Raw genomic sequence first — 19,342 nt, forward strand, 5'->3', positions numbered from 1 at the left:
ACAAAGCCATGCTCACCCGCATGTGGGTGTAAGCCCTGCAAACTCCTAGCTGCTGCGCAGACCCTCAGGTTCTTCTGCCGTTGAGGGGTTAGTAAAAAGCTGGTTACAGTATGGTACGAGTGATTTACCAGAGTGAGCAATCTGCCCTTCCCCCTGCTAAACTAACTTATTCACCGCTGACAGGGTGACGTTACACAGGGAGGGGGGCTAACAATTAACATCATCAGTGTACTCAGACAATGGAATCTGAAGGGTGACCAAGTTCTAAGGGCACAATTAAAATGTGCGACTGGCACCAGGTCAGACTGGCCCCCCTGCCCCCACAAACGCCGCCGGTGACGGAGCACTTGGCACACGATCATTACTGCACCCGTAACGGATACTTCTGGGGGGTGATGTGCAGCTAAGTATATATGGACTCTATCACAGTGATTGCTTGCAGAGAAATAGTAGAGCAGGTATTAAGAAATGTAAACAGCTCTCACATGCAGGAAAACTAGGTCACAAGGATGGAAGCACAAAGCATTCACCGGTCACCATGGGAAACAGGAAGTGAGACGCGCAGCGACCACAAGCCCAGAAGCAGAGAAGCGCATACCTTCAGCTTGGAATGAAAATCACGAGATTTCCTTCTGGCAAGAACCTGAATGTGACTAGACACCTGCAGGGTGGGGGGAGGGAGGAAAACAAAGGAAAAAGCCTGTAACCATGGAGATGAAAAGCCCCTACAACTGGGCAAGCCAGACGTACCTTAATGGCGGCTTGGATTTCTCGAACTTTCTTTCTTGCTAAGACCTGTATGTGACTAGACACCTACGGGGTTCAGATTTAAAAGAAAAAAAAAAAGAAAAGAAGAAAAAGAAAAAAAAAATAGGAAAAAAAAAAAAAAAGGGAAAATTTAAATATATATTTTGGTGTATGGTGTATTTCTTAGGGATAGCGAGCCCAAGCAGCACTCAGCAGCAAAACTCAAAAATGAAAAAGAAAGAAAAAAAAAATTGGAAAGTTAACAAAATAAAAAAATAAATAAAAATAAATAAAAAGTGATAAAAGTGATATTCTATGTTGCTGCAGGATTCGGGGAGGACTACATGTAACATTTGTAGCTTTTACTGGGAAATAAAAGGTCTTCTACCGTCATGTTACTGGGATTAAATGTTTATCTTGGGAGACAGCTCTCAAATGGTAAAAAGTTTTACTTGTTTTATTAAGATTTAAATCTGGATTATTAACGTGATATCAGAGGAGAAAAATTGCTTACAAAGCTTGGTAAAAGTATTATAACACCATCAGAGGCTTCATAGTAACTACAGGTTGAGTATCCCATATCCAAATATCCGATATACGGAATATTCCGAAATACGGACTTTTTTGAGTGAGAGTGAGATAGTGAAACTTTTGTTTTCTGATGGCTCAATGTACACAAACTTTGTTTAATACACACAGTTATTAAAAAGATTGTATTAAATGACCTTCAGACTGTGTATATAAGGTGTATATTAAACATAAATGAATTGTGTGAATGTAGACACACTTTGTTTAATGCACAAAGTTATAAAAAATATTGGCTAAAATTACCTTCAGGCTGTGTGTATAAGGTGTAAATGAAACATAAATTCATTCTGTGCTTAGATTTAGGTCCCATTGCCATGATATCTCATTATGGTATGCAATTATTCCAAAATACGGAAAAATCCGATATCCAAAATACCTCTGGTCCCAAGCATTTTGGATAAGGGATACTCAACCTGTATAACCAACCAGCGATCCATCACGGGTAGGGTTCATTAGGTCGACAAGAGTTACGCTGATAGTCATTAGGTCGACCTTTATTGGTCGACATAGGTTTTTTTTACTTTTTTTTGGTGTTGTTTTCTTCGGAAAGTGACGGGGAATCCCAATTAGTGCACTCGCCATGCTTCAGCCAAGGTGCTGCGCTCGGCACAGGTTACTATTCCCAATCGTAGTCCACGTGGATCGTAAAGTATGAAAAAGTTCCAAAAATGAAAACAAAATGTGAAAAACTCATGTCAACCTTTTTCCATGTTGACCTGGTGACCGTGTCGACCAATAGTGGTTGACCTAATGACTGTCGACCTAAGTCTTGTCGAACTAATGACCGTATCCATCCATCACCTGGCCACAATCTAGTGGAAAGTCAGGCCTTTAAATATATATAATATAAGAAAGGGATGGGGGTAGCGATCAATGGTGTCTATAAATAATTACAAGATATTTAAAGAATTAAAAATATTTATTTAAAATTTTGACAAAACTTTTTCTAAAAATGGGATAAAAAGCGATTACACATTCATATAAAAATAATAAAGTGCAAAGGTATTAAAGTGCTTATCTGAGTCAGAGGTCAATCTGATGCCCAATGCGTTTCGTCACACAGACTTCATCAAGGGAAGTCTGTGTGACGAAACGCGTTGGAAATCAGATTGACCACTGACTCAGATAAGCACTTTAATACCTTTGCACTTTATTATTTTTATATGAATGTGTAATGGCTTTTTATCCCATTTTTAGAAAAAGTTTTGTTAAAATTTGAAATAATTTTTTTTTAATTGTTTAAATATCTTGTAATTATTTATAGACACCATTGGTCGCTACCCCCATCCCTTTCTTATATTATATTATATATATATATATATATATATATATATATATATATATTTTTTTTTTCTTTTTTTTTTTATACTATTAGTATAACGCTGTGCACTACAAGCCACAGGCAATTAACAATTAAACAGTTATCACAACTGTGGTATACAAAAGCAGAGCAGTTAAATGAATACAGAGAATCGTCAGAAATTACAAGGGATATAAAAGACAGTATATAGTATAACCCAATGTGCATAAAAAGCATATTACACAGTATCCATGATATAAAACCCTCAGTGAGTGGAGAGACTGGCAGCACTTCAGGAGGATCTGCACTTGCGTAAGTACATATACATCAGCCAATGAATCCCAGCGCTGCTTTCAGTGGGAGCCCTGCACTGTGGTGTTTAACGCTGACTCAGCAGCAGATTTCTCACCAGCCCTGTAACATTTTAGGCATGCCAATGTAAGGGGCTATTGTTCCTGGACGTCATACCCCAGCAAACACTTAGGGGACCGGGAGGCCAGTGCACATGTACATGGGACGTATCACACAGCTACTGAGAGGGCTAGTCAGATGCACACCAGCTCCATGAAAGCAGCAGCTCAAGGTGCCCTACACCTTATTAACCAGAGCAAGCAGCCGCTCTACTGTAAGCTATGTTCAGAGCAGATCTGGGCAGATACACTATAAAAGCCAAATAAATACACACTTTTATTCAGCTGAGGAACTTTGGGGACGTACATCATTTTGGAGCAAGCTGCATGCGCAGGATAGAACTATAATGAACCCACAATGATCTAAACGGGTGTAATTAAGATAAATATGTTCCAGAGGGGGAAAAAATAAAGTTGTAGCTGGAACACAGGCAGATGCCAGAGGTGGCCGGCCTGAGCGGGTCAGAAGCCTAAATGGGATCTCATTTAACAGGTAAGAAATGCAATGAAGTGGGAGCTACCTCTTCCGTGACCCCATAACCATGACACTTGTGGTGCCAGCTAATAAGGGTTGTGCATGGACTGGCAGCCATACACTGGGCAGCGCATCAGATTACTGAGCCAATAAAATTCCAGCACAGGAGAGCACGCAGTTATGCGGTAGTGTCCGTATAGAACATGAGACACAGACCTGTGCAGATATACATGTATGTACAGGAGAGAGCTCTGCGTTATCCACGTGTGACTGGCAGCCGTATACTAATCAGCACATATCAGACACATGGCTATGTACCCTGTACAGTTACACACTGCAAACAGCCATCCTTCCTCTGGTTCCGCAGAGTAAAGCCCACCTTTTATACCAAATACTTATGTAATGTAAAGGGGTAGATACTTTTTCTATAAATGGAACTGTTTAGCTTTTATAGATCATTGTATACCCTCTTATATCATCTTCTAATGCAATGCCTGCACCCCAGGCCTCACAGCTATACATTGGGCCTCATTCAAGGTTGATTGTAAAACAACATTTTCCTCTAATGGGCAAAACCATATGCAGTGCAGGTGGGGCAGATATAACATGTGCAGAGAGAGTTAGATTTGGGTGGGATGTATTGTTTCTGTGCAGGGTAAATACTGGCTGCTTTATTTTTACACTGCAATTTAGATTTTAGTTTGAACACACCCCACCCAGATCTAACTCTCTCTGCACATGTTACATCTGCCCCACCTGCAGTACGGCATGGTTTTGCCCATTAGAGGAAAATGTTATTTTGCAAGCAGCCTTGAATTGGGCCCACTGGCAGCTAGTATGTAAGTTATACATGGGGACCTAGGGCCAGTCACTTTCTAGGTACTTGGCTTGTTATGCCCAGAGAGTGAGGATTATCCGGTGTAAGGATGCAGAACGGGCAGCCAAATACACACGAGGGCTTCTGCAGAATATGCATGGTGTTCTAATCCGAACATTATATAAAAAGGCCCACGCAAAATATTGTCAGGGCCAGGGCGCAAACAGCAGGATACCGCCAGGGCGACAGCGCAATACCGTCATAATGTGCCTGACAAGTGATGCGGGGGAAATCTTACCAAGGACAGAAAAGCAGTAATGAGTGACCCTGGTGGTAAAGGTAAGTACAAGGCAATGTGGCGGTTCAGGGAATATCACGGAGGAACATCTGGATGGGAGTATGTCCCCGTGAGGGTAAAGCAATGAAGACACAGCATAAGCAGTTGGAGACGATAAGGCACAGTAGCAGATCAATCAGACAGAGCAGAAACAATGTGTTACCTGTTTCCTGGTCCGTGTTTTCCCTGTCCGTAACTTGATGTATCTAGCTATCAATTCATTCCTGCCTGAAATAAAGAAGGGAAAGGGTCAGTTTTTGGAGAGATTGAAGGATGGCCCTGTACCTACACAGTCTATGTGACAGAACAGCCCACATACCGCAGGCTGGTAACGGGGAGACGTGGTGTTGTAAATATATATTTCCCTGTGACTATTGGGGTCTTCCAGTGGAACCAGCACCACTCATGTTATGCAAGGCTGGTAGATTGTCTTATGTCCTGTAACGTGGAATCGCTGAGAAGGTGAATGTGCTTTCCGCAGACATAACACGCTGCGCTGGCCAGGATGACCTATAACTCCCATGTTACCCTAAGGAAACACCCTGTAACATAATACAGCTGAACACAATGCATTAACATGTAAGTCCAGCGACAAAGCTCACCTGACATAGCATTAATAGTGGCGGCAGCACACTCAGATTTCCATACTGTACTGTACACACACAGCATATGCAACGCGCACACTTGTGTGGACACTATACAAGGAAACTAACATATATACAGACTGTACATTTTGGCAAAAAAATTAAAAAATTTTAACGGATTAATTAAACATTCATTATAAATGAATCCAGAGAATGCAGTGTAAAAAGTGTACGGAAACGAGAACCCATACGTGGCCTGCATGTGACCTTAGAACGTTATGTAACGGTGCTCAGTGCTTTGTGGCTGGATACTCATTGGGTGCTGACTCCCACCTAACCACCCGTAATGTGAGGAGTGGCACACTTCTCATACCCAAGGTTACCCCTTCCTTCGCTTCCCTGTATATCCGCTATAAAAGGAAAGCCTTTGTGTACACAGAAAAGGTTTTGCAAATCACTGACAAGACAAATAACTGAAGGCATTAAGCCTCTGCTGAGCTATAAAAAGAACCCATGTTTATCTTGTAAAACATCTCCCAGGCAGGTGCTCAGGTAGAGGGCACACTGGGGCTGGGGGGGCTGTGTGTCCTCTCATCCAACAGGCGGCCACGTGACACGGGCCAATAAACAGCATCTGGGGACTTTCAATTACAGGCCCTCACCCAGCGTGCCTGCACTGTAATCTCTACCAGATGAGGCTCAGGCCTCACTATTTTCAATAATTCACACACTGTGTACACATAACATGACAATAAGGGCATTCATGCGGCCGCCTGATTCGCAGATCAAAGCTCTCAAATGGGCGGCTGTAGGCATTGCTTACTGCTGAATAATTCATTCTTTTCACAGGCCTGAAAAAAAACCTCTCAGCGGGGACTTGGCCGCTCCGGTCCCTTCCCTGTGCCGTATGCTAAACTCACAATCTGAAAGAGGAGCAGCTCTCTGCAGCCGGAACACAAGCAGCTCACGGAAAATGCAAAAATTAGCAAAAAATAAATTAAAATTAAAATAATTAGGATGGCCCGTCCAGGGGACTCTGAGAGCATCTTTCTCCCTGGGAGGAGAAATAATGTAGAGCTGTATCACATGTGCATGTCTGGGAGAGAAACACATTCTAAGACCAAGGACAACTGCTAACAATACACATATAAAACTATATACACAGGGATCCTGATACCTTTATGAATACAGTGTAAGGTCATCAGAAGGCAGGAAGTCTCCACCTGTTACACAAGCAGGAATACACATGTACGCCACATAATCTATGCACACCGCTAGAAAATACGTGAGTTCTCTCTCTACAGGACTGGTTTTCCTTTGTTATTTAGGAGGTGGAAATTGAAATGGTTTGGAGTTTTTTTTTTGCACGTTTCATGTGTAATTATATTAAGGTTTCACGCTGTCAATCAAGAGAAAAACAGCAGGATGAACTAGATGTGACCTCCCCGTGCTGCAAACGCATGCTGCCAACCAGCTGTGTACTCTGTATTACTCCCAAAGCTTTCCTCTAAATCACAATCGTCTCTGCAACTTCTAAAACCCATCAATTGTTATTTAAACTATGCCTACAAAAGGCACGTAGTGCAGCCATTGTAACCCAGTTCTGCAGCAGCTGACACTTTATTCAGTGGCAAATCCAATTTAGCTACCAAGACACTTAAAGGTGGATTCGGTGAAAGACTGCAGCACAAAGTCTCTCTCTCTGCTGGAAAATGAGGTCAATAGGAATCTGATACCAGCAGGGCTGATGTGCAAATTGCCCGATGTATACATTCACACCTCCATCCAAACATGTATCCACCGTTATATAATCACACAACATCACCATCTATGTATAAGCTGTGGAGGACTGTATTAGAGGATGAGAAACACAATTTGCTTCATGATTTTGTGTAGTGCAATAAGCCAAACAAACCACAATAATAGCAACAATAAAAAAAAATTGACACAACTGACGGATATACTGTTATACCACTGATGTGGCTGTTATATGGGGGGGGGGGGGGGGCAATCTATCTCCGCATACATAAACCAGGGCTGCCCTGGTAGTGTATCCAGTCTCTAGGTCGACAAGACTTGGTCAACAGTAACAGGTCGACAGGTCAAAAGGTCGACATGAGGGTTTTTTTTTTTTAAATCTTTTTTTTTTTTTACTTTTTCATACTTTACGATCCACGTGGATTACAATTGGGAACGGTAAACTGTGCCGAGCTAGCGGTAGTGGAGCGAGGCACCTTTGCGAGCCATGCGAGGGGACACGGTGCACTAATTGGGGTTCCTGGTCACTGTACGGTTAATGCGACACCAAAAAAAGATTTTAAAAACTCAGGTCGAACTTTTGACCTATTGACCTAGACCATGTTGACCTAGAGAACCTGTCGACCTAGTACTATCGACCAATAGTACGGGCGACCTTCAATACCACACCACCTGGTAGTTGGCCCTCAGCTTCTGTACCAGACGGACCTGGAGAACGTTTTGGACCTGGAAATAGAATCTAGCCGCTGCCATAGGCTGCAGGACTACGCTAAGCACCAAAAAGCTACTGTAGGTTGACGACATCTGGGGCAAACAGAGGAAACTAATGTTGGTTAGGGACAAGTAAACACAGTGCAAGATTAATAGGTGGGGAAGCTAAAGGGTGACCACCAGCGGCCGCTCTACGAGTCGTATTTATCCAGATAAGGGTATCTGGGGTGATCTAACGGATATCATTGGGAAGCATGCAGTTTTGAAGTGAATAAGGTAGCAGTATATAAGATATGGGGGGTCATTCCGAGTTGTTCGCTCGTTATTTTTTTGTCGCAACGGAGCGATTAGTCGCTAATGCGCATGCGCAATGTCCGCAGTGCGACTGCGCCAAGTAAATTTGCTATGCAGTTAGGTATTTTACTCACGGCATTACAAGGTTTTTTCTTCGTTCTGGTGATCGTAATGTGATTGACAGGGAGTGGGTGTTTCTGGGCGGAAACTGGCCGTTTTATGGGTGTGTGCGAAAAAACGCTACCGTTTCTGGGAAAAACGCGGGAGTGGCTGGAGAAACGGAGGAGTGTCTGGGCGAACGCTGGGAGTGTTTGTGACGTCAAACCAGGAACGAAACTGACTGAACTGATCGCAGATGCCGAGTAAGTGTGGAGCTACTCAGAAACTGCTAAGAAGTGTCTATTCGCAATTCTGCTAATCTTTCGTTCGCAATTTTGATAAGCTAAGATTCACTCCCAGTAGGCGGCGGCTTAGCGTGTGCAAAGCTGCTAAAAGCAGCTTGCGAGCGAACAACTCGGAATGACCCCCATGTATCCATGAGCACCAAGCGCACTTACATAACTTGAATGAAAGGCTATTCCTTTTTGAAAACTTTGTTTATATATAATTTTTCAATGTAGGAAATAAAATAGGAGCAGAGGGCACAGAAAGTATAATGTGGGGGGAGGGAGCAGGGTACAAGGCATTGTGAGTAACAAGAACAATCCAAAAGGTGGGTGGCCGCGGTCTCTGATCAATGAGCATCACAATTAGGGGCTGTTCTTATGTAAGGGACAGTATAATATGTAGTTATACAAGTCTTGGGCAATCCAGAAGTTGCCGTGTTCTTCACAGGCGCTCCACCCGGCCTTGTAACACGCAACCCGACATCATTCTGCTCCGAGGGTCCCATTGCCGAAATCAGAGTTGAGCGGAGCCTGCAATACTGGTGACATGCACAGTAACAGATTTCTCCCCCATATTTTAGGTAGGACCAGTTACAATGGCGGAAAGAGCAGTCGTGCAGCACAGCGTCTAGGCATTCACTGGTGGATACAATTATATATGTGTCCAGCCAGCAAGTGGGCAATATCTGCAAAAGCCTTTAAAAATGATATCGGTGTCCATTTCACTGCCCCCATCAGGCTACTTCTTAATTAATACTACCCAGCTGGCAAATTTTTCTGTGGAGAACACAGAGCTGGTGTCCTATGTGTTCCACAGGTCAGGCAAACTCTGAGGCACTGGGTGCAGCCTCTGTAAATATAGTATCGCCAGAGCACCAGGTAAGTAACGTTATAAGGGAGTCCTGCTACCATTTTGCCTCCGGAATCTTTCCAATAAAATATTAACCATCTAGAGGGGAGAGAATGGACTTTTCTTCCTAGCAGCCATGTGCTGAATGATGAAGAGGATTGTGCTGAATGATGAAGAGGATTGTGAGCAGACGTGGCAGTCTGAGGAAACCATTGGTAAAAGTGATGTCCAGATATTAGAATTCAGTGTGATCATCAGCGATGGTATTCAGATGCAAGGTCACTGAGATCTAGGGTGACAGTCACAGCTTTCTGCCCTTTTTCTGTAAGTCCATTGGAGGCACCAAAACTATTCATTTATTTAGTTGGCACGGTTACTTGGAACGAATTTAGGGTATTTTGGGGTGGCTGAATTAAAAAAATAAAAGCATTTTTTTCCACTTGGCTCTAGTTCTTGAGATAATGGATACACTCAATTAATAGGGAACTTAGCCATAAAACATACATGTGAAAATCTACCGGAACATTCTACAAGGTGAGACACACAAATATTCTAGGTGATCATAGTAGAATATCCCCCCTCCGTATATAAGTGATCGTTGCCAGCCACGTTGCCTGCTGTGTTTTTCTTGTTGCTTGCCTGTGTATCTCAGATTTGCGCCAATCTAGCAAAACCGGAGTCCTATTTGGAATCCAAGTCCCTGTAATAGGATTGTCAATATAATGAGTGTTGGTCAGTGTAATGTTACCAGCTGCATTTATTGAGAGCCCTGAGCCTGCATCTGCCTGTACGGCCAACACTATCCTCGTGAGCCCCATCCTACTGAAGCCCAGAATGGACAGTGGTAAGAATACTGGGAGAGGGGGGCATAACCGTTGGGTTACTATTTGCAGTATAAATATGGGAAAGCAGGTGCCACCAGCCGGCCGGGTCTTTGTCAGGGTTCAGTAAAGGCCACAAACATATTATAATACCATTAGCAACAGCTGATGTGCCTCTTACAGGCCTGGAGGTTTCAAGGAACGGGAGTGAATAGAACAAGGTCTCCCTCTAAATGTGACTCTGGTAGGAGGTAGGGATGGCCATGGGTGGGTTATACATCGATGGTGGAAAACCATCTATAAAAGGTAACCATAAATGGCTTCAGTAATCGATGGTCAGCCCTACTTTGGTATTGAGCACGTTGCGGGCCAAACAGGGCCCGGGGGCGTGACTTAATGGGTGTCAGTGGCGGGGCTATGCTCCGTGTCCCCAACACCCTGGAGAGAAAAAAAGAAAAATATTCAATAGCTTCTTACCATCGATGGCGGTAAACCATCTAGTTCTCCACCATCGATGGTAAAAGTAGTTAACATTGGTCATAAACCATCGATGATGGTCGATGGCTATCCCTAGTGGGAGGTACTGTGAGCTGCAATAGCATGCTCCTGTCCTGTTACCTAGGAGGCAGAGAGCATATATAGGTTTTCTAAAAGGAGACTAGACAATGTTCCTAGAAATGATTATTTTCCTGTCTGACAAGTATTTAGCTTTGGAGTGATTCCCATGTTTTCTGGTTGTGCGACTAAAAAGGCATTATTACACCAATGCCAAAACGCTGCATGTGAGGACAGGCTCTCCTAGCCTTCAGGTTAGAAAAGAACATCTAAAAAATGCACCTATTGCACTTCCATTTTTAGTTATACACAGAAATACTCTATTGGGAGTAGTTAGAGTCATTGTACAGAACTGTCCTCTTCTTCAGAAACAACTATCGGAACAAAAACAAATCTCACAAGCAGAGAGGGTGTGTGGGGGTGAGCGATAAAAAAAATTTGCAGTATATTCTCTAGAAAAGGACATTATAACCATCTAATTTGTATGTGTTAAAAACTGTAATGGTCACTTTTCCGATTCTGTCTTTTGTGCTATGTATTCAATTCAGCTGATGAACGTACCAGGCAGATGAATGCCCAAGCAAGGGCACCGGAGCAGAATGCTGGCATTTCCCAGGACCGGAGGAGAGCTAAGGAACGATGCACCCTCTTGCCATTGCAGGAAGGCCGCAGGGCAGCATACTGCATGTTATAGCCAGATTGGAACTTGCATCAAAATGTGGTGAAGAAAACCAAACGCTCGCAACAGGCATTTTCCCTTGTTGCTCCCAAAGCGTCAGATTACCAGTTAAGGTGGAGCTCAAACCCCCCGGAGAACAAATAACCTGATCAATAACACAATCGCCGATATGTGTTTTTCAGTCATCCCATTAAAATAAAGCCGCTTATGCTCGGAAAGAGACATCTTTGCTGGCCATTGTGTGCGTGCAACATTTTTGTAACCTTGACATCTATACGTTTGTGTGAGGGGTTTGCAGGTTTCTCCCCTGGTTCTCCATGTTCCGTAACATTTTTTTTCTGATCTCTTCCAGTTTACACCAAGGACGAGTAGAAACAGTATGACAGAACAGAGCTCTCACCTCACATTGTGTCTGCCAGATCTCAGCTATATCCATCTTGCACAATAAAACTGTGCGATAATTTATTTAAAAAAATAAAAAAAAATATCAGCACATAAAGAACCAAGGACAAAGCCCCCCCTCCCCACAGCATAAACGCTCATAGATATACCGTTATTTACCAGGAACTTTTTTTTTTTTCTCAGTTTTTCATTATCAAAGTTTAACAAATATCTGGAAATAAAGAGGAATATGCATCCAACACTCTCTCTACATGAGACAATGCATCACATGCACATACTGCATACAGGGCTTAATTCAGACCTGATCGCTCGCTAGCTGTTTTTCTGCAGTCCAGCGTTCGCATAGTCGACGCCCATAGGGGAGTGTATTTTAGCTGTGCAAGTGTGCGATCGCATGTGCAGCCGAGCGGTACAAAAAGAGTTTGTGCAGTTTCCGAGTAGCCCAGGACTTACTCAGCCGCTGCGATCACTTCAGCCTGTCCGGGACCGGAATTGACGTCAGACACCTGCCCTGCAAACGCCTGGACACGCCTGCGTTTTTCCAACCACTCCCAGAAAACGTAAATATACATATATATATATAGTGGGAAGCCCTTATATATTAGGATGCCTGACGTCTTCCATACAGTATGCCTTCACAACTGTTGCAATCGGATGTTATACTAAAGTCGCACAAATTTAGCCAATGTATCAAAACCAGACATGTCGTAAACATCTACAATGATCAGATTAAAACGTCAGTGGCGATACAGATAAAACTGAAACTCGGGTCTCTGTGGGTGCACGGATATGTAGGTGTGCATACTGTACACTGGGGTCTGTATTATCATACAAACATTCCTGTAAATTATGACTTTCATTCATTGCAAAACACCCAGAGCAAATAAAAACTAATAGGAATTCCAGCAGTGTCTATCATCATGGCGTTTACCCGCAGCTCGGGGCCGTATTACACAACCAGCAACAGAATGCTGCTCATCTCAGATCAGAGGTTCTCAGCCTGTCCTCCATACACAGCAAAGTGTGTTGTGTACACAAGTAAGAGGTATAACGTTACATAAATGGTGACAACAGAGCGTTATGTAGACACACACACACACACACACACACACACACACACACACACACACACACACACACACTAGAGCTTACCTGGGGTAGAAGTACTGTATTGGGGGGTGCTGATGGCATGTACACGCTGGCATCACAGGTTATATATTCACACACATGGTTGGGCTTGTGTATGTATGAAGGGTGTAATGTCCGTCAGTGAAGCGAATGGTGCAGAACAGCCTAGGCTGTACATAGACCTGATATAACTCACTGCCGATTGTACAGCATTACAGACTATGGCGGTCATTCCAAGTTGATCGCTCGCTAGCAGTTTTTAGCAGCCGTGCAAACGCTATGCCGCCGCCCACTGGGAGTGTATTTTAGTTTAGCAGAAGTGCGAACAAAAGGATCGCAGAGCGGCGGCAAAGTATTTTTGTGCAGTTTCAGAGTAGCTTCAGACCTACTCAGCGCTTGCGATCACTTCAGACTATTCAGTTCCTGTTTTGACGTCACGAACACATCCTGCGTTCGGCCAGCCACGCCTGCGTTTTTCCTGGCACGCCTGCGTTTTTCCTGGCACGCCTGCGTTTTTCCTGGCACGCTTGCGTTTTTCCAAACACTCCCTGAAAACGGTCAGTTGACACCCAGAAACGCCCACTTCATGTCAATCACTCTGCGGCCACCAGTGCGACTGAAAAGCTTTGCTAGACCTTGTGTGAAACTACATCGTTCGTTGTAATAGTACGTAGCGCGTGCGCATTGCACCGCATGCGCAGTAGTGCCGTGTTTTTGCCTGAACGCTGCGCAGCGAACAAAAGCAGCTAGCGATCAACCCGGAATGACCCCCTATGGCCGAGCATCAAATACAACACTATGGCAGCGCTCACACCAACACTTGTCTGCTCCCAAAACCACTGCAGTCACAAAATTATAATTTCAACATTTGGAATGTAATTATTAGCAGCAATGCGATTTATAACTTGGAAATAAAGGGTAACCGTAGAGTTCTGCTGGAAAAAAGCCCTATGTTAATAACATTATTGTTATAATTATTATTATTTAATGGGGGGGAGGGGCATCAGAACATTTCTTGTTAATAACATGACATCTGATGAAGGATATTCTATGTCTTAGGGAATAAGACACGTAATATCCTGATTCTACCATAGTCTCTTCACTATCTCAGACATGTCGGTCATGGAGTCTCGGTGATAAAGAATTGTCATTCTGCCCATCTAGCTCCGGCACTAATGACGGATAACCGTGCCGTTGTCACACTCACAGAAACCCTATTGATGCGCCAGTGGCCTGCACATTGACAGGAGCAGGCCGTATTCTCAGCCAGAACGCCAGCAGCCGCTCGTGGAAGAACTAGTCGCAGGCAGCAGCATAGTGTTACGTGTGCCCATTCCTTTTTAACAAATAATAATAAGTTTGACTTTTCATTTACACATTCTGCCAATTGCTAACAAGTTCCCATCTTCCTCAAACACCAGATTGATTGTAAGAAATTGAAAATATTGATTTAACCCTCTGCCTGATCTGCGCGGCGGAGTCCTGCTAGTGTAGGCTTAGCACATTACAATTGGCTGGCTGTAATTCCTCGGGGCCTCACTAATAACTACCTGACTTTGTCTTCTCATCTACTAACATTACGCTGCCGGTCGTCGATTGGAAGCTGCTCTCCATCAGGAACGGCCACTAATATAGGATGACACAGCAAGATGGCAGCTAATAAACAGGCCCGTTGCTGTTATAATGAATGGTGCTAATTGTCCCCCGGTGTAGCTAACATGATTGTCTATAGATGATGAAGCAGATGAGAGATTCTCATTGACGAGCACCAAAGGGATGAGATGGAGGACAGCCGTGAAGGGGGCTTTATACAATAAGAACATTTCCGCATAGCTGGAACATTCATTGCAAGCCTTGTTTACTCCATGACAGTAGAGGTGCATCTGTGCAATGTTCTATCACTCACGTTATGGACGGGATTGGACTGTTTAATCATCGTCACATAATGGCGTAGCACACACTAGCCGAGTCAGACTGTATTTAAATACCAGAGTCATCACTATACATACACTAATGGTTTACAGCAGTCGCTCCCAAACTGGGTGCCAGGACTCGTGGTCCAGGATCAAACCAAAGGATTTATGGTCACTGTGACGGGTAGAACCAGAACTGGTGCCAATCATTAGATATGCAGACAAACCGAAGCGCAGCTCTGTACAACTACGGTATGAAACCTGCAGATGTGGTCATAGCACATTACTGGTGTTATCTTATCCCCAACACTATATGACAGGGGAGCGGAGGAATATACACTGTGTGTGTGTGTGTGTGTGTGTGTGTGTGTGTGTGTGTGTGTATATAGATATTTTATATACATACATACATACATACATAAACACACAGATCTATAGATACAGAGCTATATAAACAGGTATAAAGAAAAAGATACATAGACCCACTCAGGGCTCCCTATCACTCTAGCCTGAATGGCTTTTGTAGGCTACAGTGTACAAGACAAGTGTTTTACACTTCAGTACGGTAAGTGTGCTTCAGTGCATACGTGGGGAATGGGACGCTCACCCCTGATATTCTACTGGCGTCATGGGTCTGAAAGTTGTACCAGAGAGAAAGCAGCTGTTCTGATCCCAGACACATTTCTACCAATCACTGAATTACTGACAGCAACACAGCCAATGGAAAAGAGTGACACAATTGCACAATACAGTAGAGACACGCAATCGGTGCTGTACATGTGTATCCGTGGTTGTGTATTGGTCACTGCCAGTGGCCTTACTGATGTAATGCAGTAATAAGATACCCCAGCTTTGTACTGCCTGGCACTGCAGCACTGGCATACAACTACAAAGCCTCTGAAAGTTCTGCAATGCGTCCCATCATAGGGGTTCATTCAGACCTGATCGCTCGCTAGCGGGTTTCTTTGCAGCGCTGCATTCAGGTCAGAACTGCGCATGCACGGCAATACGCAGGCGCTTTGCACGGGTACAAAGCGGATCGTTGTTGTGCGATGGGTTTTTACGAAGAATCCACTCGCACAGCTGATTGCAAGGAGATTGACAGGAAGAGGACGTTTGTGGGTGGCAACTGGCCGTTTTCAGGGAGTGGTTGGAAAAACGCAGGCGTGTCCAAGCGTTTGCAGGGCAGGTGTCTGATGCGATTACAGCGGCTGAGTATGTACTGGGCCACTCAGAAACTGCACAAAGTTTTTTGTACCACTCGGCTGCACATGAGATCGAACACTTGCACAGCTAAAATACACTCCCCTGTGGGCGGCGACTATGCGGACGCAGGACTGAAAAAACCAGCCAGCGAGCGACCGGATCTGAATGATCCCAATAGTCCAGTGGTCTCGGCTCCTGCCATCTACATGCACCAGCATAACACATTATAGTGAATGCAAATTATATACACCAAAGCTGTCAAAGTCGAAAAATATTGCAGTACAAACTACACACAGATGGCCTCCGTGCGTGTACTTGTTCTGCTGTGCGTGCGCATATTCGCAATTTGCGTATGGTCGCTCCCGTGGTCCTGCGCATTAGCGCGTGGTATGAGTATTTACGGTAGAGTTTGTGGACGCATGGAAAAGCTAACAAAAACACATAACATATTTAATCCAAATAGTGCACAATGTACACTATGGGGGTAATTCCAAGTTGATCGCAGCAGGATTTTTTTTAGCAGTTGGGCAAAACCATGTGCACTGCAGGGGTGGCAGATATAACATGTGCAGAAAAAGTGAGATTTGGGTGGGTTATTTTGTTTCTGTGCAGGGTAAATACTGGCTGCATTATTTTTACACTGCAAATTAGATTGCAGATTGAACACACCACACCCAAATCTAACTCTCTCTGCCTCCCCTGCAGTGCACATGGTTTTGCCCAACTGCTAAAAAAAAAAAATCCTGCTGCGATCAACTTGGAATTACCCCCATAGTCTCCTCGCATCATACCAGCAAGTTACAACAGTTTAAATGGTATCAGAACAAAGGGATTCACCTTTACAGGATAGGAGGTGACAGAACAAGGTTATACGGTGGTGTTTGGTATCCAGCTGTAGGGTATTTTAAGGGTAATATTCCGGTGTTGGTTTGCAGAAGATCGCACGTTCCTGCGAATAGTTATGTGCAGGAGCAGAATATAGATATAAACTGTATTTACTGTACATTAGGTATGCGGCGGGAACCCAGAGGAGACCACCCACAAGTGCATCTTGAACATCGCCCACCTATTCAAACCAACCTATGACCTCTCCTGTACTGTAAATGACAATCCCTGTGTCCAATGGACAATGAGATTACAGTATCCATTGTGTTAAGTTTTGGAAGATTGTATAAAAGGAGCCAGCTGCAGGCCTGGTCACACAAGACTCTCAAAGTTATCTATCTAGATGACCGAGGACCAGACTGGGTAGCGCGGCGAAATCCAAACAAGTATGTACCATTGACTGTAGCCATTATTCTCTTGTATTGTATTGCTTTGTTATTGTAACCCCCTTTCAGTAATAATATGTTGTGGTGTCGGAATCCAGCAGTTTAAATACAATCTGGTGTCGTGTTTTCCTTTCCCTGCTAAGGTTTAAAGTATATTACTATCGCATGCATAGCTGTTAAGGGTTCACCATCTTTGGGTGTGTACGCGCTGCGTGTACTTTGTACAGTCAGCGCGGCGTTTGTACGCAAAGTCCGTACTGTGTACGCTAATGGTGTAGTAAGTACGTAGGTTGTGGATTAAGTATAGCGGCCACAGCGGCTTCATTTAAAGTGTATGAAATGTCTTTTTAAAGTGTTGCTTTTAGTCTGTAAACCAGCATTTACAGCTCATTCATTCGAATCCACCCCAAGGTCTGGCGATTTCTCTGTAAATGGATGATGAACTTGATAAGTGTGTTTTGACATAAATAAGTTCACCTGCTGCGACTCGCGGGCGCAGCATTCCCCACAAAGCCACACCCCCTAATTTTGGGCGTGGCTGCACCATGTGCAAAATAATGTCTGATCTCTGAAAAATTACGCCCACAAGGTCACAAGGGGTTTAAGAGATATCAGATACATCCCCAATCCTATTCTGAAACCGATTAGTCAACACGTACACAGTGGAAGAAATTCCGGTGTGCGCCTTGTATTGTGAACACTTGTGAAAACGTGTAAAGTGGTCTCGTAAATGGCTCCCAGGACGGAGATCTGCCATAGTCGCTTGAGAAGTGCAGGGCATAGCTTGCATGAAATTGCTGGCCCGGAGAAGGTGCATCTTGGTGGCATGCAGGGTACTCTCAAGAGTTACGCCATAAACAGTGTAAATGATCACCACGACCTGGACAACCTCAGAAAGACAAAGTTATCAGAGTGACTTCCTCCCGGGACAAATTCCAAAGAGCTTGTCAGATCTGTGCTACTCTGATGGAAATGAGGAAGAGCGTTAATCGCAACCATCAAACGCCGCCTAGTAGCCGGTGGCTTGAAGCTATGTGATGCAGCCCAAAAACCATTGCTTTGGCCCGTAAATACAAAGAAGAGACTACTGTGAAGTAAAAAGCACAGGAGCTGGACCACTAGTCAGTGGAAGATATTTTTTCACAGGCGAATCGAAATTTGAGGTGTTTGAGTCCAAGAGGCACCAGTGCATACATCGTGCGACAGGCCAGCGCATGCTTTCTGCTTGCATTTAGCCCACAGTCAAGCACGGAGGAGGTCCCATTATAGTCTGTGGGTGTTTCCGGAGGTGCAAGATGCACGACACAACTGACCATAGCAGCTTTTACTCTAAATTTACACAGCAGACGCAGCGAAACATCACTCAATCTGTACTAGAGACACCGAGTTGCAACTTTAACTGCACAGGAATTAGATTTAAATATGTACAAAGTTGCAGAGGAAGCGCAACGGAACTTCATGTGAAAACCAAGTTTCAGTCGCTGCATCGTAGCACTTCGTAAACGGATTTAAACTCATTTGCATACAAATGTACAAGTGTTGCATATCAAATAAATCAGTGCACTTTTATTGCATTCAACCGTATGAAGACACACATTTAAATGAAATGACAAATCGCGCAGGACCTGGTGCTCCGAGAAGGGCTATTTTGGCGCGACTGCGGAGATAGTGTAGGAGGACGCATTTGTATATAACCAGCTGAAATCTTGAAAAGTTTAAAATCATTTTTGTTTCTAAGCCACAGTGTGATATTCTTTGTCCGACTGATGCCACTTTAATCATTTTAAGCAATAGAGCTGGTTAATATCAGGCCTTTGGTTCCCAAAGTCAGGATCATTATCAGGAAACATAAAATCTTATCTGCTTAGTGCAACACTGGCCTCACCTTGGGTGTTCCAAACACAGCATTACACTTTGAGCCGTTAAGTACCCACTAATATACGGCTATTTTGGTTATAGTGAAAATCTTTTAATGCATAACATATTTATTCGGAACAATTCAATGCGCTTTCACAGTAAGAACCTTGGTGTCGGACTGGTTATACTGGATGTTCTGCTACGTGCCTTTAAATCAGCTTTATGTAAAAAAGGACAATACGCAATGTTCAGC

At 43.8% G+C, this 19,342-nt stretch overlaps 1 protein-coding gene across 8 annotated transcripts in view; it reads right to left on the bottom strand.

Annotated features, from left to right (window-relative positions):
• Nucleotides 1-19,342, bottom strand: part of TEAD1 (TEA domain transcription factor 1) — a 239,360-nt gene that overhangs the window by 86,811 nt on the left and 133,207 nt on the right. For 3 of the 8 annotated variants that reach the window (XM_063946405.1, XM_063946411.1, XM_063946406.1), the window contains exons 4-6: nucleotides 4,838-4,902; nucleotides 751-813; nucleotides 599-661 (exon numbers count right to left, since the gene is read on the bottom strand). In XM_063946405.1, the coding sequence (XP_063802475.1) occupies nucleotides 599-661; nucleotides 751-813; nucleotides 4,838-4,902 (191 nt within the window). The remainder of the gene's footprint in view (nucleotides 1-598; nucleotides 662-750; nucleotides 814-4,837; nucleotides 4,903-19,342) is intronic. The other 5 variants (XM_063946409.1, XM_063946407.1, XM_063946412.1 and 2 more) reach the window with 2 other exon arrangements.

This window comes from Pseudophryne corroboree, chromosome 11 (assembly GCF_028390025.1).
Source record: "Pseudophryne corroboree isolate aPseCor3 chromosome 11, aPseCor3.hap2, whole genome shotgun sequence".
NCBI classification, from domain to species: Eukaryota; Metazoa; Chordata; class Amphibia; order Anura; family Myobatrachidae; genus Pseudophryne; species Pseudophryne corroboree.